Raw genomic sequence first — 23,297 nt, 5'->3', positions numbered from 1 at the left:
AGTCTAGCAGTCAGAAGAATAAGTTGTGCGATATGAAGCAAAAGCAAAGGATCTTAGGTTGTTGTACGTAGTTCTTGATTGATTGCTAGTTACAGGAGAAACGAAGCAGAAAGCAAGCTATAAGGAGATGGTGTTGCACCTAACGCGGAAGGAACGGATGACTGCAGCATGTTGCACATGTCGTATGATGATCTATCTCAACTAACTAACATCGATTTCTATCATTGCTTGTCCTCATCTTGGTGCTTTCGGTTCTTTTGTCCCAGATCCTGAATAGCGATTGCGTTCGGCTTTCACTGCAGTGTGGAACCACACATTGTGACACAGCTGTGACATTGTGTCCGTCTCCGCCTACCGCTTCCCTGAAGCCATACAGAAAACCATGCCATCAGGTAGTGATCATCATGTCTACTTCTCCTGCATACTTGATATGATGCCGGGCCGAACTCCGAGATCACAGATCGGCAGAACGAGCATGCAGTCGACAGCCATTCTTATATCACCGTCATGACGTGCTTGCAATACGTCAGATCGGCCAGTGTACATCGCAGAAAGATGCTCTTCTACTTCTGCCTTCAGGCAACCAACCTTTCTGGACACTAGGATCGACAATGGCATCGGCACTGATCACAGCGGCAATATGCCCAGCACTCCTTTCTGCGTTCACCTTGTTCCAAGAGTACTTCCTGCCCATCGGCCTGGCGTTAGGGGGGTTGGGTGCATTTGTTGCGATAAGCGCCCATACAACTCTCAATCCATCGACCACGCATCCTCTTGTGAATGGCTGTCTAGCTTTTCTGTCTATATTCTGGGTTATGCGCTGCATAGAACTGACGTTAATTCGGGATCTTACCAAGCTGAAAAGGATCCAACGTCTACCCTTCTCTCCCTTTCATCCGGCTCCCGCCTACACATGGCAGCAGCGACCAAAAAGGTTGGGTTACGAACGCATTTGCTGGACGCTAGATCTTGTTGCTAACCCGCGGGCTGTGGGATGGAATCATGGTCCTGCCGATTGCCGCCCACCATCGGAGAGATTTCTGGGACAGAAGGAGAGATTCCCAAAGTTGGATGTTCCCGTACGAAGCAAGATGGCAGGTCACAATTGGGATCCCTCGAGGGAAAGTCGCTTATTTTGCTGGCTACAGCTGAGACGCTTTCTTTGCGCCTGCACGATTGTGAATATATACCAAGATTTCTATCCTTCGGGTCATCCTCGTCAGATGTCGGGCCCTCTACGGATTGTTTTGCATGACCTTGACCAAATAGCAAGGTTTATATGTTTATACGCCATGATGGATGGTGGCCACGCCCTGATAAGCTTCATCACAGTGGGGATTCTCGGTGTTGGCTATCTACATACGGCAGGGGAACCGTGGGCCTATCCTCCGCTATTCGGGCCCTTCAGATTTAGTATCGGAGGTATATACCTATATTGATCCATACTGGAACATGTCGCTAACCATGTCTCTCTTTCAGCCTTGTGGGGGAGCTTTTGGCATGGCCTCTTCCGCGAGACTCAATTATCGATCGCAACTTGGCTCGTTCCAACAACAGTGAAGCATACGGTTCTGCGAGGCCTCATGGTAACCTGGCTGTCCTTCATGATGACCGGCATAGCGCATTTTGCTTGCACATATGCAATCTCACGAGACCCATGGGCTGCTGGAAAAGTCTTTTTGTGTTTCTGTATCCAGCCACTTGGCCTCGTAATACCGCATATATTCGGTCCGATCTTTCGAGAACCGCGTCTCTCATGGTTGGTAGGCGATGCCAGAGTCAATGAGCTGGTAAATATTGTTTACACATATGCCTGGTTTCACTGGACCATCCCTCCGCTTCTAGATGATCCCGCTCTGGTGGCTCTGCTCGCGGACGTCCCAAACCCGGTGAGCTTGGTCAAGCTTCTTCGGCGGTCCTTACTAGAACCATCTCTTTTCGTGGGATAAGAGAAGCGCAATCGTTCGGATGGATTTGATTCCTGTGCCTATAGCAGAAATATGACGGGCCTAACCAGACATAGCTTCCTTGCAATTCAGGTATTCATACCTTGTTGCACTGTTAACCCAGTTCACTATAAGAGTCATGGAAAATCAAACTCTTTAGGAGATCTTATATTGTATATGAGTTTACGTACAACGGACGACACCATGCTAGGATGAGACGAGCCTGCATAATCTCTGTGGTAGGGCTGGTCGAAGAAGACCGCGGTGATGACATCACGAGTCTCCACAAGGAAATAAAATTAAACTATCAACCTTAATTGATCAATATTCACCCCTGGAACTAGTCCTGTTCACTCTTGAGAACTTGGAGAAAGCCATTTAACAGAACTATGCCACACGGGGACGCAACCAGCCCGTCAAATGAGCCAGACAAGCGAGACGCCTCTCTTCGTAGTCGAGGAGGTCCTCTGCACCTACCCTATCAGCACCTTCTACGACTCGTGTCCGCGCTATCTCTTCTATGCCCTCCTTCTGCCCACTTGTGTCACTCGCTGGACTGGCTGGCTCGCAGATGTCTTCCTCGGTGCGGCAGCGACATATGCCGGAACCGCCGCCGTCCAAGCCTTCATTCTCGTCTCCAATCCAGCGAAACACAACCCATACGAACTCATCACCATCCCTCTTATCCCCGATAACACCTCGCTATGGGATAGCTTCCCCTCGCTAATCACTGGAACCGATCGAATCGAATTGAGTCCGGCTGCGCTGGAGCTGGATGCCGACGCCGTTCTCGCCATCGTAGTAACAGCGTATCTCACCTTCCTCCCTTTGCAGTGCTGGTCACGCACCTTTTCTCACGAAAGGGCCCGTTATATTCTCCTCGCCTTATGGCACGTTCTCATGCTCGCGGGGTCCATCTGCGCCCTGATTTATTGGCCCACTCTCCGCAACACCCCGATTCAATACACCTTCTGCTACCCGGATCTTCCACCCTGGAGCACCGTGTCCAGTGATGGATGGGAGTCATGGCAGCGCACCTCAACGTGGAACAACAGTGTCTGGGACATCTTCAGCAACAGCACAACGTTCGACCAGCTGCCAAGTGTCTGCTTCTACCCCTGCTTCAACACCACTCAAATTCTGCGCCAAACAACCACACTCGAGGCGACCATCGCCACGGGCGACTATCGCATTCACCAGCGGAGTGAATTCTGGAACGAAGTCGTCTATTCCATGCGGTACATCTACAGTCTGATCGTCCTCACTGTCATCGTTAACTTCTTCCTCTTGTTATTCAAGATCCTCCCGTACCGATCACGACTTCCCTCCGCGCAGGTACGGAGCATCTGGAACGAAAGGAAGAACATCTTCAACGGGTTGAAGAAGGACTTTCGCTCCGCGATATACGTATCTCAACTTCATCGAACGGATGTGATGGATTCAACGAGAGAGAAGCTTTCAGTGTGGAGATATGCTGGATGTCTGTTTACTTTACATGCCATGGGCTCGTGGTTGGGGCTTCTCCTCGATACGGTGATTTTGTGTGCGTTGGTGTTTAGCATTATCGTGAGCCCGTTCACAGTTATTGCGTTCGTGGTGTGGATTGAGTATTATATCCATGAAGATGGCCCGTCACAGGAGACGCCGCAGCAGGTGGGACAGTGGTCGCCTTTGGTTTCTATTGGATTTCTGTTGATATCTGCGGCAATATTGAAGTTGAAGTACTGGGTGGCTTCGAGGGAGGAGCTGGAGGAAGAGATTGGGTATTTGAGGGGGAAGTTGAAACGGTTGGAGAGGCTTAGAGAGGAGATGCATGGTAGTGCAGGTTAAATCATTAGATTTTGGCTCATTGGGTTTCTTCGTCTGTAGGACAACAACGGGTATTACGCTTAGCTGAAACATATATATTCTAGCGTATGCTCAACTAATACGAGACCTGACTGACTCTGTGGTCAATTGCGATGGGAATTTTAGCATTTCTGTCAAGTGCATAAAATTGGACTTGGAATGCACAGCATAGTATTGATACACCTTAGGCACAATAAGCACTCAAAATGTCTCTTATGACTGCAAACCTATCCTTGTCCGACGAATTGTATCTTAACGGAGAGCAATCACACGATGGTATTAGCTCCCCTCATATAACCATTAAAGCGGGCTCCTTACATAACAAGCCCGGGTGGTCTAGTGGTATGATTCTCGCTTAGGGATACAAACCCAAGCATATCTGCGAGAGGTCCCGCGTTCGATCCGCGGCTCGGGCCTTGTCTACACAGCAATGTGATCATTTTTTGCTTTTTATAGTCACTATCATGAATGACATTCTTCATTGCTTCTATCCATCCTGCTCTATACAACCCAACAACCTTCCTCCCACAGGGAGAAAGAAGAATCATATTCTCCCCCCCTCCGGAATCGCCAACAATGCACACCCATCATTATCACATCCATTATACGAAACCTCATTCCCCCACCAATTGATATCCACCTCCTTATACTCCACCGCAAAGAAGATAATAATCGCCGAGATGGCCACCCCACACGACATCGCCGTCGTAAACACATACGCATACTTCTCCCACCACGCCTGCCAGCGTCTCTTAATCCAGTAATTGAAAATGAACCCCACCACCATCGGACACCACGCGTACGTGATATTGTACGGCGCGATATTGCAGATTCCGTAGAATACCAGCGGGATGTAGATGTATCGGAGGCCGGAGCGGGGGCGCCACTTGGTGATGAAGTAGAAGGGAATGGGGAGGAGAGCGCCGACGAGGAACCCGTAGAGTAGTGGGTTGTAGATTTGGCCGGTGCCGAAGAGGCGGCGCGGGCCGATGGCGCCCCAGATTACGGAGGAGGTGTAGAAGTCTCGGGCGCCTATACAGTTTATTAAAAGAGTGTTAGGGTATAGTAGACAGGGGAGGGGACTTACTGGCGCAAGTGAATTTGTCCGGCTGGGTAGTCGAGCACACGTCGTCGATATTGGCCAGGGCCCAAACATTCACGCCAAGAGACACAAATGCTCCCACGACGGTGGCCACGAGCTGCGCGGCGAACATCACGCGCGGGGGAATCTTCATATAATGGCCCAGTTTCAGATCCGCCACGAACTGAATGGACTGCGCACAGGCGATATATCCGAATGCCTTGAACAGCAGGTTGGCGACGGGCTTCCCCGGGAGGGCATATCCGCCAATGAACTCGGCAATCACATTGTTCGTGACCTCGGAGTTGGTGATGGCGTAGACCATACCGTATGGGATCTGCAGGACGAGACAGAGGATAATGGCGAAGACAATGCCCCAGATGGGCATGCCGGTGTCATACTTGGCGACGCCGATGCAACCGAACACGAACGAGACTGCCAGCACAGCTAGATACCACCATTCGGGAACCTCCTTGTATTGCTTCATCAGGCGATTGTGCACGTCCTCGTGCTCCTCGCGCGCGCTGGTCCATTTCCAGAGGGCTCGGAAGCCCTTCGTGATCTCGCGCCGGTTGTACAGTGCGACGTGCACGATGGTGGCCAGGTACATGGCGAAGAAGAAGAAGAACATCACGGAGTACCCGGCCGTCAGGTAGGGTTGGCTGTAACTTTCGTAGCCTGCGAGGTCGAATTCGCCCTTGTCGTCCAGCACGCGGGTGACGTTGTATGAGCTGCCTGTGTCGTCGAAGACGTCGTTGCTGATGATGGGGAAGTAGGCCGTTTTCCACACGTTGCTGAAGTAGACTGGGGCAATGACGCAGAAGGCTCCGAGGATGGTGCCGATGCCGATGTTGGCTAATGCGTAGAAGGGGTAGATGATCGGGTCATAGAGTGCGTAGATGATGTTCCAATCGAAGGTGGGTAAGGGGTTGAGGCCAAGCCCGGTGATCGTGCCGCAGATGATGGCCAATTTGACGTTATCCGGGGCGATCCAGTTGATCCAGTTGAAGTAGGACAATGCCTGGAAGATGTACCCCGGGAACCAGTAGTAGATGAACATGCCAATGAAGCAGTACATGAAGAAGCGATATCGGCTGATCTTCCAGCCGTGAACCCGCTCGCGACCTTCATCGCTGTGCAGTGCCTTGTTCAGAGCGATGGTGGAGAGGCATTTGGGGTAGATCATGGATGGCGGATATACTAGGAATCGACGTACCACGCCGGCACAGCCGTAACCTAGTAGTTGTGTCGAAAGTGTAACGAGGATCTGGAAACCCGCTTGATCGTACAGTGATGTCAGGTTGTAGAAGGACTTGGCTTTCAACACTTGGAAGATGTAGGTCACGTAAGCGGTGCCGTTGGTACCGCCGAAGGAGACGTTGGACATGACAGTGATGAGCATGTGCTCCTTCTGGTTGAAGGGGCCGGGGTTCAGCGTGAACTTCCAGCCGAACAGGTTCCAGTGGCGCGTAGGCAGAGTCTTGGCCATAAAGACACCGCAGGGGTAGGACAGCAACTGAGCGACGATCGAGTAGATGACAATCGTAGGATAGCGCAGGGTGAAGAACTGATTGACCCCTGTGAAGACGATGGTGGCTATCATGCCCAGGAACCAGGCTCGGAAGGTGTTGGCCGACACTTCAGGGTCATCAGTTGGGTCGACCACAGCGCGGACCTCGGGATAAGGAGAGTCATTCTCAATGAGATCCCGGTGCTTCTCAATGTCTGCAATGACCTCCTGCAGCTGAGAGAGATCAATGTGCTTGGTATCGGCATCGAGGATCTCGCGCGCCTGAGTGATGATTTGAACGGGAAAGTTGACATCCAATTCATTTTCGGCCACAATCTGTCGCAATTGATCCAGGAGAGACTGGAGATCGGACTCATCGATATTTCTACCCACCACGTCACCTTTCTCCTTATCGGAGTGGCTGCTTAAAGAGATGGGCTCTTTGTAGTCAGTCATCTTGCCTGCCTGTATCCTGCGGTGGGCCGCTCTACCAATGCATGAGAGGAATCTCCAGAGAACGTGACAATACCCAAGATTGGGAAAGCGGACAACCATGAGGTGCCATTTTATATACCCTCACTGTTTCGCTTCTCTTCGGACGCAAGGAGGTGTAAATCGGACTGCTATCGCACATCATATTGGCGCAAGATAACACACACGCACCTGATGCTACCGCTTGCATTAGGGCGACGCCAATCGATTGAAGCGGCCGGACATCCAGCCAATGATAGGCGTGGCTAAATCTTTGTGCCACATCCTTCGCTAAGCGCAGCCCACTCGCTCGCAGGCTTGCCTCTTTAAGTCAGTGATGTTCTTCAGAGCGACTTCTGCAGAATGCAAGTCATGCAAAGTATGCGAGGCACGGAACGGCAGATGGCATGGAAACTGGACGTTTAACGGGAAGCGGGTAACATGCAGAAATTGGTGATAGCAGTCTTTATTAAAGAAAGCCAATGGAAGATTATAATATCGCTAGTAGGTGTGGCAAGAGCTGGGGTAACTGAGACATCACTAGGAAGTCTAAGCAACCCACCCCGCCCTAGTGGAACAGTGAGATGCAACCAATACCACCCCCCCTTAATTTCCAGCCCATTCACCACCACCCCGCCAGGAGTCCCCGCTCCCCATATTGATGTCGTGATAAGGCTCTCTCTTCGTATCTTGATTAGTGAAATTCATTGTTTTTACAATCAAGACCTATTTCATAGATAGTAGCATTATACAAATAACTCTCTACCATAATTACTAACATACTCCAGATAAAGACCACGTAATAATGGAGGGGAGATAAAACAAGAAAATGCTTGGCTGGGGTATAAGCGACAAGAACTGACCTTCTGACCTCGTGCTAAGACATTTAGCCCAGTACTAGCAGCGTGCTAAAACTGGAGGCCTATGAGCTTGTCAGGCCACATGGCCCGTTTGCCGTGATAGCGCTTCTTGGCCGCTTAGGGCTAGCCAGTCCGCGTTGGCCATGGAAGAAACCGGGACTCCTGCGGGTGTCCGATGTGTCGTGCCCCATTGGACTAAAGTCGATTAGCAGGTATCGCGCGAGCGAAGCTTGGCGGGGCATTTGCCGAAGTATCCTATCATGGTTGTCCTCTTCCATAAGGACACGCAATCTAAAGCTACATGGATAGTGGTGGATGGAGAAGACTCGTGAACTAGCCAGTAGGTCTGGATGAAACTGGACTATTTCGGGAACCATCACCATGTAATGGAGAAGCCTAATATTACGGAGCCACGCTTTCAGGTACTGTTTCAATTGTAAATCTACAAATCAAGAGATTGTGCATTGAGATGGCCAAGTTCCCAGTCTTGTGACCCACCTGAGCCACCCATTGATGGGTGTTCCTGGCCCAAGTCTCCGTCGAATATAGACGTGCTAAAGTCAGCGATCCCGGGCATGAATGAACCGAAGAAGTATCCCTCAATGGAGGGAAAAGTGGCCAAGTTGTCTTGTAGCAGTAGGGGGCTGAACTGTTGTGAAGTGCCGACATCACCCAAGGTATCCCCTGGAAATGTCTGATCGTAGGGCTCTTGAGCTAGTGAAGACGTTCGTGGAGGTATCGAGACGTTTTCGAGTCCAGGATTAACTCCTGTAACATGTTGGCTGCGAGATAAATGCTTTTCTTTGATCTTACTGCTGTTCCAGAGCTGCTTTAGCATCCGGCTGTAAATGTGGCAGATGTGCGACTCAGTCGACGCTGCCTTTTCTAGAACAGCTATAAATCTGCAGGCTAAGGTGGTAACCTCATGCTGCTGTTCTTGGGATTGGAACGCCCCTGCTCGGTCGGCTTTGTGCAGCAGGACTGCTGCATAGAGTCCGTATCTGCCAATAAGTGTGAGTGGTAGTTGAACCTGGGGTGGGGAAAAGAGCCTTACAAGTAATAACGAGACGGTAGGTAGCATACCACATGCCGAGGATCAAGACTGTTCATCAGAGACAGCAGGTTCATGGCGGCGCTAATAGCATCGAATATGTACCGACCGTCTGGGGACGACATGATACCCTTGGATAATATATCGGCAAAAGGGCGCTTGCTCTGTTGTTTCTCGTTGGATGGGCGCGGATGGGAAGCCCTGGTCAGGACCGCCTGGAAGGAGAAGGCGTTCGTATAAAGGCAAATGTACTCATACATAATAAGAATAGTGGTTTTAACTTTCGTTGATACGGCCAAATTACCCCATGTCGAATGCCAGGTTGTTGCAGAAGTCCGAAAGTCATCAAGGTACCGGGCGTAATTACCTTCGTAGACCATTGCTAAGGTTCGATCTTTGGAGGAGTAGAGAATTGCATGAGCATTGTGCAAGATCTGTATCAACTCCATAGAGGCCTGCAACCAAGATGCATAATCCTCACTGTCGTTCTCTGGACGGGGCTGAAGGCTACGGAAATCGTTTGCGGTAAATTTCGCGGCAAGGGATGGGCCTCGGGACCAGAATGACTGCCCAAGTCGGACTGATATTTGCCGATCTGCGATGAAAATGACTGCATTTGATGTTAAAATGTGTGGGGCTAATTTTGTAGCAATCAAAACTCACAAGACCATACAATTCTGTCTTGCTCTGATCGTTGCTTTGGCCTATTGGTATTGCAATCCCGAAACGCGGCCTGGTCAAGCCTCTGGAGATAGCCCTGCCTCACTGCGAGCCCGACAAGGGACCAAGCTGTTCTATCTTCGCTAAACAGGTTTTTTGACGACTCAGATGTTGTTTCCTGCATCTGGATATGAGGAAGCCACTCCGCTAAAAGCAGCAATCCTTGCACAGTTGCTGGTGTTTGAGTCCAGGGATGCGCTAGAAGTACATCAACTAGGAGACGTTGAGTATGATCCCAACAGTAACGGTGGGTTAGTGAATGACGGGGGTTATCTCTCGATGCAATGGTAAGGATTGCTGTAAGCAGGAAGTACTCGGATCTCTGGATTGCTCTCATATTTGACGGCATGAGAAGATAGGCCGGGGCAATCGGACAATATGGATGATAACATCGCAGATACCTGTTCCTGTTAGCAGACACAGATAGGCGGGTGCAATCTGACGGACTCAGAGAGTAGCTCGGATACAAGGCTCGGGCTCAACAGTCCCCTCTGCACCAACTCATAGTCATCGAAAGGAGTTGTTGAAGGCCCCTGGTAGCCCCGTGGCTCCTTAGAGTGATTGGTGACTGATGCGCTTAGGGTCTGAGCTGCGGAGTCCCATTGTTCGTTGAGATTTGCTCTGTTAATCTGCACTTGGGGCTGACATTCTGACCGCGCCTGACCAGACAGTGCTAATATTTGCAGCGCATCAGAAGGATTTCGGAGCTCCATAGCTAGCACATCCCGAGAATCCTGCCTCGCGACGCTTCCTTCGTCATCTGAGGAGCATCCAGCGAAATCAGTCATCTCATCAGCCGGTTCCATGTCAGGTCCATGGATGTCTCCCACATCTTTTGGTAGCGAAGTTTTCCGGTGTCGCAAAGGGTATGACTTCGACCGATGTTGGCGTAAGTTACCTCCTCGTCGTGACTTAATGAGGATACATTGACTCTTGGTGTCATGGCAAGATACACAGGGAGGTTTCCTTGGTTCTCCAATGCTGTCACTGCAGACCGTGTTAGCCGCTACAAGGAAGAAGACGTGGATTACAGTTGAGGTGAAGACGACTCTTACAGGTCACATCTGGTCTTGCGCTTACGGCATCGCAGGCATGCACGAGATGATCTCTTTCCTGTGCTTGCAGTCATTGCATCGGTAATAGATAGATTCCGGGGATTCTTAACATGGAGGCCCTTGCAGAGATATGCGGGGGTTCATGTGGAGATCTCGGCTATAGCCGATGACCATAGCCGAAGTCGGTGTCTTCTTGGGATCATGGAAGATACCATTAAAGCCAACTACATGTTACATCCTACGCTGATTACGCACAAGTTTAACCATGCAGAGTAATTACTAAATGTAGGGAGTTGATGTTGGCTGCAGTATCGCTTCGTGGAAACACTGGGCCGCTTGGGCAAGTTAGGTACAAATGAGGTAGACCCTAAGGGAGGCCCATACGCTGATCGCTCTTGGGATTCAGGCCCCATGCTAGACTACTATCATCGTGTACAGTTGCACGCCTCATGTCTCTCCTATACTTGGTCGTAAACTCGCCACCGATGGCACGGTGCATAGTACACGTGTTGTCCCATACAATCATATCGCCGACATTGATCCACTCCACTTCAATGACGTACTTGTCTTGCGTCGAATGCTCGAAAAGCCTATCAAGAATCTCCTGCGATTCTTCGTATGAGACACCTTCCAGTGAGTGAATATGTTTTGCGAGGTAGATAGTGGTTATACCGGTACGTTCGTGCTTTTGGACGAGTAAATGGCGGGACATGAAGTGGTCTGTAGGATCAACATCCTTGAAGTGCTCCGGAGCAGCCATTTTCTTCGAATGCAGAATGGAGTGACGGGCGATGAAGTTCCTTTCGTGCAGGAAGTTTTTGAAATTGTCATCAAGATCACGGTAAGCGCCCCTCATGTCGGCAAAAGCAGTTGATCCACCAGTGCCGGGTGGCGGCAGCTCGTGGGCAAGCAAGAGGGAGTATCCCGCTCGACGAGGGTTGAAGCTGGAGTCGGTGTGAAAGAGAGAGTTACCCTAGAGATAGTCATTTACAGTTTCCATTTCTCTGTCTCGGGAGATTAGCTACGTACCTTATTCGCCTCGCCTCGCGGGCTATTCAGATCCACAATGGAACCGTCCAGTTCGATGTTACCCACATCAAAGAGCTCATTGTATTTGAGTCGGTGCACACGACCCGCCTTATTGTAGGGCGTTACATCGTCAAGCTCACCAAACTTACGAGCCAGCTCGAGATGGGTCTCGTCAACGAGGTTTGTCTTACGGACAACGGCAAAGCCATACTGTTCAAGCTCAGCAAATATTCCTACAGAAGGGGTGGCTAGTGAGTTGCCCACCTGATTTACCGCATTCTCGATAAAGCGAAACGCTTCATCAGTGACGCCGTAAGTAAAATCTAGGCCGGTAATCTCGGCACCGAATCCATTCTTGATGACCTTGAGGTCCAGGGGAGAGCAAGGCGGAGCTTCAGTCACGGTGCAAGTGGCGGACATGGTAAACAGATGAAGTGATGCTAGTAAAGAGAAAAGAACAATATAGTGGAGATTACTGCGACGATGGAAGGATTGCTAATGAAGGGCCATATTGATCGAGGAATAATCCTCCTATTTATACCCGCAAGCGAGGTCGGGTGACCAGAGCATGCAGGAAACAGTCTATTGCCGATACTATTGATGAAATTGTACCATATTGGCTACCATTCAATGTGCAAACCCTTTGCCAACTTGTGAGAGCTAAAGCACCAAATTATTTGTCGGGAAAATTGCTGTAGACCCGGGATCACAATCCGTAGACCTACATATCCCATCGGCTATGGCACCATGGATCGGCTATGGGTAATGCCTCCCATCGGCTTCGGTCCGGAGAGATTCAGCACGTTCAGGACCTGCCCTGTTGATGTGGCAGCCCCTGGGCCATGTTATTGAATTTGGAACACTCATTAGCCAGCAACTCTGAATGTAGCATTACTCATTCATTCCCAAACACTTATATCTAGGTCCCATTCAGTCCGAAGTGAGAACGGGAGAGCAGGAAGCTCGGCTCCGGTATAGCTTTGTCAGAGCTATGGGAATCAGGAAGTAATATGTGCCTGAATGTTCAGTCGCTATATGGATCTTCTTTCATGTGTGGATGGACGTGGACTTCCGAGTGTATGTCAGATCTATAAATCCGTTGAAGCATCCGAACAAACCATGATTCAATGCGTTTCTATCCTGTTGAAGTGCGCCAATTGCCATCCTCATTGGAATACACGCAGGACATCCGCAAAAGGTGTCTTAACAGTCATGGAGGCAATGGTAGGTCCCGAGTGCAATTGCACAGATGTTCATGTAATAACGGAGAGCTCCAGTGATATACCTACTTGAACCGAGAATATATATAGCCAGCTAGGAGAAAATGTGATACGTCTCTACTCACAAGTCTTCTTCTTTTCCTAACTGTGCTTACTGCATGTTGGCTTTCCGACCATCATGTCTGCCAACAACGTTCTCTACACCACGGAACACAGGGACCCAGCTAACGCGAAAACCACCTACTGGGTCGAGCAGCTTCGAAACACTTTCAAGAAAGAGGATCATTTCTCCATCGAAGTCAGGTATAGATCCTATGCATTCGCATCTATATATCCTACGGATATAATCTTGGTTTCGCGGGATGTATTTGGAGTGTTCCTCGTTTTTATTGCTTCGGAAGGCCCCCAGACTCAGTGGGATCTACTTTGCAAAGTAAAGTGGCTGTCTGACTTGTGGTCGCAGATGCCTCAATGGGTCACAGGAACAATCAATTACTGGGGCATCATTCTGCACGGTGAACAGGTGAAGATTAGCAGCCGGCCGATGCATGGTGTTTATGCAAACCCCGACAACCATCTTTCTTATTATTGGGATAGTGGAATCGCGGCTGATTTCCTTCGACTGATAAAGAGTGAGCATCCTCCTGAATTGATTGATGTCAGACAACTCGAGCGTATTCCGCCCTCAAGGCAGTGACTTTGATCGTACTGCGTTGAATGTCATCACGGTTCTTTCCTATGCGTGCCATGGGACAAAGTCAGATGTGTGCATTGAGATGCATATTTTGGCTTTCGTGATGTTTCTAACAATCACACTTGCTTTCACCTGAAAAATGATTTATTAGACTATTTCTGTGCTTCTTCTAGCCTACGGTATACTGTAGCCAACACGTAGAGAAGAGTAGCCGTCGGCCTCAGTATTCATGCGTCACTTTCGCCACCAACAATATCGCCAAAACATATTACGAGGTGTGAGGATCCCGGATCTCACATTCACCTGCAAGCTTATAAGTGTGCGCGTTCTGAGTCTGTTGACTCAGAATTCTAGTCTTTTACCGGAAAGCCTAGCGGTACTAGGCTCCGGACTCCGGAGGATTCACTACCTAAAGCGCACTAGGTTGGATTCTGACACGAGGCGCCTTCCAGCAATATGATCATCGTATTCCATCCTTATGGTGCTCTGTCTCTGAATAGCTGTAGGCTTATGGCTTCATCTAAGAAGTTGTTGCCCGATATTTGGCATTAAGTTCAATATAACAGTCAAGTACAGCCGCTCTGGACCGATCCGTGCAAAAATCACGTTAACTAGTTTAAGGTAAAACTTTATTGTCTAAATTCCAGTTCGACATGATATATATTTAACATACAGCTTCATGGCTCCACCTCCACAACACCATCAGGAATACACTTGGACTTGGTGACAATCCGCCTCGCCAGCATACTGATCGGGATATTACTCAACAGATCGAATACTGAGACGTCCGCCTGTAACTCCGTGAATATCCACCCACGTAGCTCCACCGCCAGCAGGCTATCCACGCCATAACTGCCCACCGGCCGCGTATGCTCGATATCAACCACCGGCATCATCATGGACTTGGCCAACTTGGCCACCAGTGCCTCACAGACGATCTCCGACGCGGCATCCAGGCTTGTCACCCGGGACAACTGCTCCTGCAGTTGCACGGAGTCTTCATCCCTGGTCTGTATGACTTGGTGCGTGTCAACCTGCACCAGATGCGAGAATTTGGCGTCATTGAACCACCAGGGGTACTTCTCTGCGCCCTGGGCCATCATTCCGCCGGTTCCGAGACCGGTGACTAGTTGGGGTGGAATTCGTTGACTCTTCACGCTTACCCCCGTGATGGCGGCTTGCACGATCCCGAGAAACTCCTTCTCACGGATCCCGATAAAACTCCATGTTTTTGTGTTGTCATGCACCCGTTCTTCGGTGGTGTCGGCGAGGAAGCCCACACCTAGGACCATACCTACGTCGATGGATACGCCGTGCTGGTTGTGATGTTGCCGATAGTGCGCGAAGGCATCCTGAAAGGAATTGCCTGAGGATCTTGTTAGATTGTCTCTTGTATTCTCCTTTCGTTGCTGGGGGGGGGGGGGGGGGGGGGGGGTAGTAAATGGCGACGTTACCTGCGGAGTAGTTTCCTTGGCCACGAGATCCAGCTATACCAACGCTAGAAGACAGAAGCACATAGAAGTCCATATCCTGCGGCAGATATTTGTGCAGGTTCCAACTTCCCTCGACTTTAGGTTTTATGGCACCCATAAACTGCTCGTGGGTCATGTTCTGGTAGATAGCATCCTATTACAGTCAATACACCTTGGTCGCTGAAACGTTGAACAATGGGGTGTAGGGGATATAGAGAGCTTTGCGTACCATGAGAACCATGGCGCCTTGAATGACACCCTTGACTGGAGGAAAATTCTTTCGTATCTGCTCGGCTGCCGATTCGACTTCTGCCGCGCAACTGACATCGCACGCATATGCGGTTACTCGGGCTCCCTGGTTCTCTAAAGCCTGGACTGTATCCTGTAACGCGGGGTTCTTCAAGGCTGAGCGAGAGAGGAAGACAATGTTACGGGCCCCCTGTTCAACCATCCAGCGGCCAAGGGCTCGTCCAAGACCTCCAGAGCCACCTGCCAGAACGTACGTTGCGTTGGGATTGAATTGGTAAGGAGGGACCCTGGGGGGCACGCACTGTTATTGGTTAGATAGTGCAGGGAACAGGGATCAGATCTGGGGTCGTACTGGGACGAGTTCATTGCCAGCTGGTCGGAGAACAATTTTGCCAATGTGTTGACCTGTTTGCATGAGGCGGAAAGCTTCCTCCATCTTGGTGAAAGGCATAGTGAGAAGTGGTTCAATTCGACGGGCGATACCCTTCTGAAGAAGTTCTACTACCTCCGTAAATACTTTAGATGCCAGTGGTAGGTTATCATCGAGCACAGCCAGCATATTGATGGAGTGGAAAGAAACATTGCGAATAAAGGGGGCCATATCTAGGCCGGTGTTCCCGACTGCAAGTGTCAGTATATTTCAGGGCTAGGAAAGGTGAGATTCAGTTACCAATATCTTTCTGTCCCATTTCTATGAATCTCCCAAAGCCACGGATGCAGTGCCACGATTGCCGCAGCGACTCGCCGGCAAGGGAGTTCAACACCACATTGACTCCCTTGCCACCTGTCATTCGCTTGATACCTTGTGCGAACTTGATATCGCGGCTATAAAAGATGTGGTCGTCTGGGATGTTGTATGTTTCCACTAGGAGTGCTTTCTTGCCCTCGGAAGACACCGTAGCAAAGATCTCAGCTCCAATATGCTGGGCCAGAATAATGGCTGCCTGACCAACACCTGTTCCGAATCAGTAAACGAAGCATTAGTCGGCCTCCACACAATACGTACCTCCAGCAGCACCGTGGATTAGGACGGTTTCTCCGGGAAGAAGGCGAGCGGCATAGTACAGGGCATAGTATGCGGTACTGTACACGACCGGCAAGGAAGCTGCAGTGGCAAAGTCCATTCCTTCGGGGATCTTCGGCACCATGCTTACTGGGCTTCGCAGAAAATTGCTGAATGCTCCCGGGCGCCATGTCATCACTCTGTCCCCGGGACAGAGCGTTTGGACAGCAGAACCAACTCGGCTCACTGTACCACTGGCATCAATACCCAGCCCAAGCTGTTGTAATTGGCCCATGGCAACCATGATATCTTTGAAATTTAGCCTAGATACTGTTAGCATGATTCGTGTCTTTGGAGAGCAGTGTGGTCTACCCGACTCCTTTGACCTCAATCTCCACGTCGTCCTCTTTGAGAGGTTCCTGCGGACTTGGATCATCCACAAACTGGAGCGTATCTAGCCTTCCAGGGGTCCCTATCGAAAGAGTCATGGGACGCCCTTCCTGCTTGAATGGTGCGTTCTCAGCCTTGGGTGCAACGTTGTATGTAGCAATAAGGTCATTCATGCCCTTCTCCATGAGGATTCTCTGGACCATTGCGCGGCCGTTGCGGATGGCATACTCCCAATCTGGCCGGGGACTATGCTTAGAACTTCCACCTTGGATGAAAATTTCGATCATACTTTCAACATTCTCAGTGGTGTCCATCGGTGCCTCCGCATCGATATCCAACGTTGTGAGCGCAACTTGGGGATTCTCTGCTCGAATGCTGCGTGCCATGCCGGTCATTAAATTTGCGAAAGGGGACTCGCTGGAGTTGGTTGCGCCCCTGCTGACCCAGGTAATATCGGCTGATTGAAGGATAATTGTCTTCAAAGCATTCCAATCCTCCGGGGAAATGTCGGCTAAAAGCGGTTGTTCGGGTTCACATTCGAGCAAGGCCAGAAATGACTTGTTTTTGATATCCCCCGCCAGGGCAGCCTCCTTCAACGTTGCAGCAGACACCACCGCTCCCTGGCCCCGCAGGCTTCTTTCCAGCTTGCTCGAAAGCCTCTCAAGCTCCTCCGAGGGTGATTCTGGGCCGATAATGATCACTTCCGTCGGTACACGTTTTACTTCTGGGGGCGAAATCGATGAGACCAGAACAGACAAGAAATGGTCAAGCGGATCTGTCCAATCAGGAAGGCAGGCATTGACGCCGGTGTATCCAGCACGTAGCAATGCTTCGTTCCACTCGGATTCTGTCAAGACTGGACCCCATTTACGTCCGTCTTCCTCTCCCACCCACCAACCTTCAAGTGAGCCCACAATCATCGTGGCTCGGAGGAGAGGGTTGGTAATCTCGCTCAAAACCAATTTTCCAGAGGGCTTTAGCATTTTCTTCACGTTCTTCAATGTAGTATCTATGCAGTGGGTCGCATGTAAGACGTTGGACGCAATGATTACATCGTAACCGCCCTCCACAAGTCCTTGACTAACCGGATCTTCTTCGATGTTGAGACGAGAATAGGTCATGAACGGAGCCCAAGACTTCAATTTCACCTGTGCCTTTTCGAAGAAACCCGAGCTGATGTCGGTGAAGGTGTAGTTGGAGAACATGGGACTAGTCCCGTTTTGCCCCCCGAGTGCTTCTAGCACGGGAAGCGTTGCGCCTCCGGTGCCGGCCCCAATTTCGAGTATCTTCATGTCAGGGTTCTTGTGCGCCAAAAGGCTTAGGTATGATGAAAGTCTGGAGTAGTTCTGGGGACATCCCACGCCACTGGAGTAGAAGTTGTGCAACAGACCATCTTTCATGAGAACCTCGAGCGGGGTTATCTTGCCGCGGAGAATATCAACAAGGTGTATTCCGTGCTGGCACATCACGGCTCCGTCTGTTGTACTCCTGGAGACGCGTTCGAGAAGTTCATTCTCGAATTCATCATTGGTGTTTAACCAGTTCAAGGTCGGTGTCGCTTGTTGGTGCGGGATCTTGCCCTGTATACCGAGCTCATAGGTTCTCTGCATGTATTGGTAAAAAGTGCGATAGTGGCCCGTGAGGCCGTTCGCTTCTTCGGTGTCAATAGCAGCAAGAACGCGTTTGATGATGATAAATGCGCCTAGCTCAAGTTCGGCGATGGTTTCTGGTCTAGTAGCTTCAAGAGTCTCCGAGGACTTCGTACAGAGCATTGTGATGTCTTCCTGTCGAAGCATGGATAGATCTTCTTTCCAGTGAAAATAACTCGTCAGTTTTCTCAGACTCGCGGCCGCTGACGTGCTATCAGTAGCCCCGGAAAGTGATTTGCTCCTGATGCCATCGAAGACTACGAGTGGCTTCTTCCAGTCCGGCGTAGAAACCGCCACAGTGGCCTCACCACCGTCGAACCCTTGCAGTCGCACCCTAGCGTACCCTTGCAATAAAGAGCCGGCTTCCGATGGTACGTCTGCTGATACGTAGAGCCTGTCAATTGAGGTAGGTACCTTTGCCACTGTCATCTCATCACCCAGACCAGTTGTAGCAGGCAAGGCCATTTGGATAATGCTATCCAAGGTGGCCGGGTGAATGACATGCTCATATTCAAACTTCATTGGCATGCGGCTCCTGGTATCAGGCACTTGAATGGAACAAACTGCCTTGTAATGGCCGTGTCGGATGTCAACCATGTTTTGGAATACGTCTCCATAATAAAGTCCGATGGTTGTAAGATGCTCATAGAATTGACGGGGGTTCTGCGATTGGCGACATTCATCAACTGTCTGGTAGTAAGTCGCCTTGGCAGCTCGGTCTGCTTCTGTGTCCTCATCAAAAAATAGTGGGTTCTTTGGCTCCTTGTACTTAATGCGGAGGAGACCAGAGCAGGTTTTGTCCCAGCCTTCCTGCCTGGTATACAAGGTGAATTCCTGCCACGTTGAGGTCGTAGCTCCTGAGCCAATTCTCCACGGTCGGATAGAGAGAACCATTTCGACCCCGATATCATCTGCCGGAACAACAATGGCTTTCCCAATGATAATATCTCGGAGTTCAAAGCCTTCAATGTCCTTATTGGGATCGGCCTGCTGCTTCGCTGCCTCGATGGCGGCTACCATCATCCCCGCTGCAGGGTACAAAATGGACCCCTGTACCTTATGGAACTCAATCCAAGGCGCCTCGCTCAGTCGGAAAATATTTCTCCAGCGTGGATCAATGTCAACACCATCTACCGTCAGGCTACCAAAAAGATCTTTCCGTGGGTGTTGGCGGAAGCGGTGATTCATTCCCGTGGCAGACTCGAACCAATACTTGAGCTGCCGGTTCCAGGAAAATGCAGGGACATCAACCAGGTATTCCTGCTGCTTTGGGACTATATCTCTGCTGTTCACCCTGGCAATATCCACCCTATACCCATGAGTGAATAATGCCCCAACTCCCTCTAGAGTAGAAATAGAAGCATCCTGTCCGCGGCGTAAGAGAGAAATATACGTCAACTGAGATGTCTTAGGATTAGAGCTGAGAGTCTGGTTTATAGGGCCCTGCAGCGCGGAATGAGGAACGATCTCAATTAAAATATCAGCAAAGGGCTTTGCCGCTCGCTTGGACTTTCTATTTTGTGAGTAGCTGCAGAGGCTTTGCACAGCTCCCAAAAAATTGACCGGGTTCAGTAGATTTGCAACCCAGTAAGAAGATATTAGATCGCTGTTGTTGACAAGCTCGCCCGTAACAGTTGAGAACATCTTAATCGAGTTGTCCTCCTTCTGAGGCATGATGCTGCTCAGACTGTCAAGGTACTGTTTCGCAATAACTTGCATGTGTGGCGAATGGTATGCAGTCTCCACTTTGAGTCTTCTGGCAAAGTGACCATCGTTTTGTATTAGTGATTCCAGGTCTTGAATTGCCGAAGAATTGCCAGATAGTGTAACACTGTTTGGGCTGTTGATGCAGGCTACAACCACGCTGTTATCATTCGCTGCTGGCAGATACTTCTCAACGTCTGCCAGGCCGAGGCCGACAGCCAGCATGCTGCCATTCAAATCTGGTGCAATCCCACGCATGCTTCCTGACAACCGCCCTCTGTGATAGGAGATGAGCCACGCATTCTCCTTACTAATAGCCCCTTTGGCATACGCAGCGGCAATTTCACCACTCGAATGACCAACGACAGCGCACGGATTTACATTCCAATGTCTCATGAGATCCACCAGTGCCACCTGAACAGCGGTACAGATAGGCTGGCTTAAAGCAGGGGAATCTATCCTAGAAGATAGTTCGTCCCGTAGAAGCTCGGAAATCAATGACCAAGTGCAACCAAGCGACACGAGGTAGGCCCCAGCATCCTCCAAACTCTCGCGGAAGACTTGGTAGATGAGAAGTTCGCGACCCATTCCAGACCACTGAGCTCCTTGCCCCGTGAAAACGAAGGCCAACTTGGGCTGGGTACTGGATCTAAGGGGCTTGCGTTTTGTTTCACCCAGTTTCTCGGCCAGTTCCGCAGGGGTTGACGCAACGACAAAACTTTTCCATGGCAGAATGCTGCGTCTGGCTGCCAGAGTATAGGCGAACTTCTCCAAAAGCCCCTGCTGATCGATGTCGTCAAGCTCCGCAGACTTGTATGACAAATAGCGAGAGTACATCTGGGCTGTCCTTCCAATTCCGAGCTGTTCATGAGAGGTCCAAATGAATACCCTGGGCCGTGTATCCTTCTCATGGGGGAGAAAGTAAGATAGCCGAAGATCCTCAAGCTGTTTTGGGAGAAGTGAGATAATGTCAGAAGCTGGAGGGGTCAAGCCAACTGCAGAGTCAGCGGAAGACGCTGGGACTTGGTTGTCTAGCCCCTTGATCGTGTTATGGTTGCCACTTAACCTTCTCGCTTTCAGATAGTGGTAAGCGTCATCCAAAATGCAGTGAGCATTTGTACCGCCATAGCCGAAGGAATTAATACTGAGCCGTCTCAGCCCTGGCCTAGGCCATGGAATAAGCGTGGTGGGAATGGCAAGATGCGACTCGAACAGTCGGATCCGATCGTTTTGTTTTTCGAACCACAAACTAGGTGGTATCTCGCCATTTTCTAGGGCAAATACGGCCTTCACTACCTGAGCAAGCCCTGACCCACCCTCCAAGTGTCCAATGTTTGTTTTTATTGAGTCGATATATACGGGATCGTCTGGGGATCGTGACTTCCCAAAGGTTGCAGCCAATGCCTGGGCTTCCACGGGGTCTCTTGCTGGAGTGCCAGTGCCATGGGCCTCAATATAAGCCGTGTCAGCGAACCCAAGACCAGCCATCCGATAGGTTTCCCGGATTAGGCTCTCCTGTGCAGTCGCTGATGGCAGCGTAATGCCAGGAGTGTTACCATCCTGGTTGACCGCAGTACCACGAAGAACTGCGCGAATCACATCATTGTCTCTCAATGCCAAGTGCAATGGCTTGAGGATGACAATGGCAGCTCCCTCGCCACGGGAATATCCATTCGCCTTGCGGTCAAAGGATTGGCATTTGCCGTCGGGACTGAGAAAGTGGAGCGACGTCATGGCAGACATAATGTCCGGAAGTAGTATGAGGTTAGTTCCACCGACGACGGACTATGTGAAATCTCCATTAGCAGGTTCTCGGTCCTTGATGATTGACAAGGGAAAAAAATACCATCTCGGACTCTCCGGTTCTAAGGCTCTGGCATCCCAAGTGCAATGCCACGAGAGAAGAAGAACATGCGGTATCGAGACTTATACTCGGGCCTTTGAGGTCAAAGTACCAAGAAATCCGGTTGGACATAATAGCTGAACCTGTACCAGTACCATGATATAGAGGGAGGTTCTCCCGATCGCATGTCACTATAATCACGAGTGAAGCAACCGATGTAACAAGAGGTCTTGGACCCCAGGATGTCCTCCAGACGTTGGCCGCCTGTGTCAAAGTCAGTCGATTAGCCTACAAAACAAACGAGTCTCTTACCATTTTCGAAGGCTTCGTATGTACAAGTGTGTAGAAGGATATATTTTTACGGCTGTTGATCACACCTCCTGCCCCCGCTCCGAACGCTGAAAGAAGGAGTAGTGGCAGCATCCGAATACCGGACGCGACGGGGCTGAGCCCGTCCTGGATCTCAAAGCGTTCAGGAAGGTAAACTATAAGGACCATGAAGGGGAATCCGGCGAGGAAGGCGGCTCTACATCGCGGTTCGTTGGCTGTCATTCCCGCGGAGGCTTGAGACGCATGCGACCTACATGATCGATACCGAGACTATCCGACGTCGTACCAGCCACACTGGAAATACGGGCATCATTTGGCTAGCAAAGTAGGATGTCCTTTTGTTGTAAACCAACGCCACATACATCTCCCAACCGACAAAGGCAATCCAGGCAGCTCCAGACACGATAAACGACACAATGATCAGAGAGCCATTCCAAGGGAAGGCATTGCCTCCCTCTTCGACAGCCAGAAGAAGAAATACAGACCCAACCAGGGACAGGAGAATCCCAGGCCAGTCGATACGATTGAAAACGAGGCGGTTGATGGGAAGGGGTCCGTCGTTTCGGGGGAAGACCCATAACACGATTGCCAGTGCGAGACCGCCACCGGGAATGCTTTCCCCCATAAGGATTGTTGAGTTAACCACAAATGTTTCTCCTCGTCTTCGAAAGACGTAAGGGGAGCCGGGCTTACTTCAAGTAGAATACCCATCGCCATGACGTGTTCGTGGTAATGGCACCGCCCAGCACAGGGCCCAGGATACTGGAGACAGCGAAGATAGTGCTCATTAATCCGGTGACTGGACCAATTCTCTCGACAGGCGTCACCTCAGCCATGACGGCCATGACCATACTGTAGATACCCGCCCCACCAATCCCCTGGAATGCACGGAAGATGATCCTACTCTATGTCAGCCATCATATGCGGATGGTTCCGAATCGAGGAGATGCAGTGCCAGCTGGACCCTTCGTACAGTTGCTCCATAGTCCGTGACACGCCACAGGCAGCTGAAAAGGCCGTAAATATGGCCAGCGCCATTATGAAGCAAGATTTGCGACCGAATATGTCGCTGCACCGGGAGTACACTATCAGAAAGCCTTCAGGCATTGATTAGCCCATGGTCCTGATGAGAAACCAAGGATATGACCACCAAGCCTAGGAGTAGCATACCG

The 23,297-nt window shown here is 50.4% G+C and overlaps 6 protein-coding genes and 1 non-coding gene across 7 annotated transcripts; 3 read left to right on the top strand and 4 right to left on the bottom strand.

Moving 5' to 3' along the window:
* Positions 1-2,286: 2,286 nt before the first annotated feature.
* Positions 2,287-3,776, top strand: ASPBRDRAFT_655620 (uncharacterized protein; the record flags this gene model as incomplete). The annotated part of the gene is made up of 1 exon (XM_067628560.1): positions 2,287-3,776. Exon 1 carries the CDS (start codon positions 2,367-2,369, stop codon positions 3,774-3,776), a length of 1,410 nt encoding a protein of 469 aa, XP_067485006.1. The 5' UTR covers positions 2,287-2,366.
* A 343-nt stretch (positions 3,777-4,119) lies between these two features.
* Positions 4,120-4,210, top strand: ASPBRDRAFT_t26. Its single transcript has one exon. It is a non-coding gene; the product is annotated as a tRNA-Pro (tRNA).
* A 128-nt stretch (positions 4,211-4,338) lies between these two features.
* On the bottom strand, positions 4,339-6,841 carry ASPBRDRAFT_191038 (uncharacterized protein; the record flags this gene model as incomplete). Its single annotated transcript, XM_067620318.1, has 2 exons — positions 4,339-4,826; positions 4,882-6,841. 2 exons carry the CDS (start codon positions 6,839-6,841, stop codon positions 4,339-4,341), a joined length of 2,448 nt encoding a protein of 815 aa, XP_067485005.1.
* A 1,294-nt stretch (positions 6,842-8,135) lies between these two features.
* ASPBRDRAFT_166905 (Zn(II)2Cys6 transcription factor) lies at positions 8,136-10,616 on the bottom strand (the record flags this gene model as incomplete). Its single annotated transcript, XM_067619597.1, has 5 exons — positions 8,136-8,717; positions 8,771-9,377; positions 9,431-9,888; positions 9,935-10,474; positions 10,543-10,616. 5 exons carry the CDS (start codon positions 10,614-10,616, stop codon positions 8,159-8,161), a joined length of 2,238 nt encoding a protein of 745 aa, XP_067485004.1. The 3' UTR covers positions 8,136-8,158.
* Positions 10,617-10,814: 198 nt separating this feature from the next.
* ASPBRDRAFT_166901 (TauD/TfdA dioxygenase family protein) lies at positions 10,815-12,053 on the bottom strand. Its single transcript, XM_067619596.1, has 3 exons — positions 11,836-12,053; positions 11,572-11,781; positions 10,815-11,515 (listed from the first exon to the last, which is right to left on the bottom strand). Exons 1-3 carry the CDS (start codon positions 11,989-11,991, stop codon positions 10,910-10,912), a joined length of 972 nt encoding a protein of 323 aa, XP_067485003.1. The 5' UTR covers positions 11,992-12,053; the 3' UTR covers positions 10,815-10,909.
* Positions 12,054-12,969: 916 nt separating this feature from the next.
* Positions 12,970-13,488, top strand: ASPBRDRAFT_655616 (uncharacterized protein; the record flags this gene model as incomplete). The annotated part of the gene is made up of 1 exon (XM_067628559.1): positions 12,970-13,488. The coding sequence occupies one exon, from the start codon at positions 12,970-12,972 to the stop codon at positions 13,486-13,488; it is 519 nt and encodes a 172-aa protein (XP_067485002.1).
* Positions 13,489-14,128: 640 nt separating this feature from the next.
* Positions 14,129-22,976, bottom strand: ASPBRDRAFT_61261 (uncharacterized protein; the record flags this gene model as incomplete). The annotated part of the gene is made up of 11 exons (XM_067628292.1): positions 14,129-14,851; positions 14,940-15,111; positions 15,187-15,507; positions 15,559-15,827; positions 15,877-16,161; positions 16,213-16,532; positions 16,582-21,737; positions 21,799-22,059; positions 22,108-22,321; positions 22,488-22,787; positions 22,819-22,976. 11 exons carry the CDS (start codon positions 22,974-22,976, stop codon positions 14,163-14,165), a joined length of 8,145 nt encoding a protein of 2,714 aa, XP_067485001.1. The 3' UTR covers positions 14,129-14,162.
* Positions 22,977-23,297: the final 321 nt, after the last annotated feature.

The sequence above is a fragment of the Aspergillus brasiliensis genome, assembly GCF_001889945.1.
Source record: "Aspergillus brasiliensis CBS 101740 unplaced genomic scaffold ASPBRscaffold_1, whole genome shotgun sequence".
NCBI lineage: Eukaryota > Fungi > Ascomycota > Eurotiomycetes > Eurotiales > Aspergillaceae > Aspergillus > Aspergillus brasiliensis.
This window is presented reverse-complemented; position numbering and strand designations above follow the sequence as displayed.

Coding starts and splice junctions, on each gene's coding strand:
- ASPBRDRAFT_166901 (XM_067619596.1), bottom strand. CDS start 11,991: ATGTCCGCCACTTGCACCGTGACTGAAGCTCCGCCTTGCTCTCCCCTG. Junction 11,782..11,835: donor TCGAGAATGCGGTAAATCAG/GTGGGCAACTCA, acceptor GAGCTTGAACAG/TATGGCTTTGCCGTTGTCCG. Junction 11,516..11,571: donor CGCGAGGCGAGGCGAATAAG/GTACGTAGCTAA, acceptor GACTATCTCTAG/GGTAACTCTCTCTTTCACAC.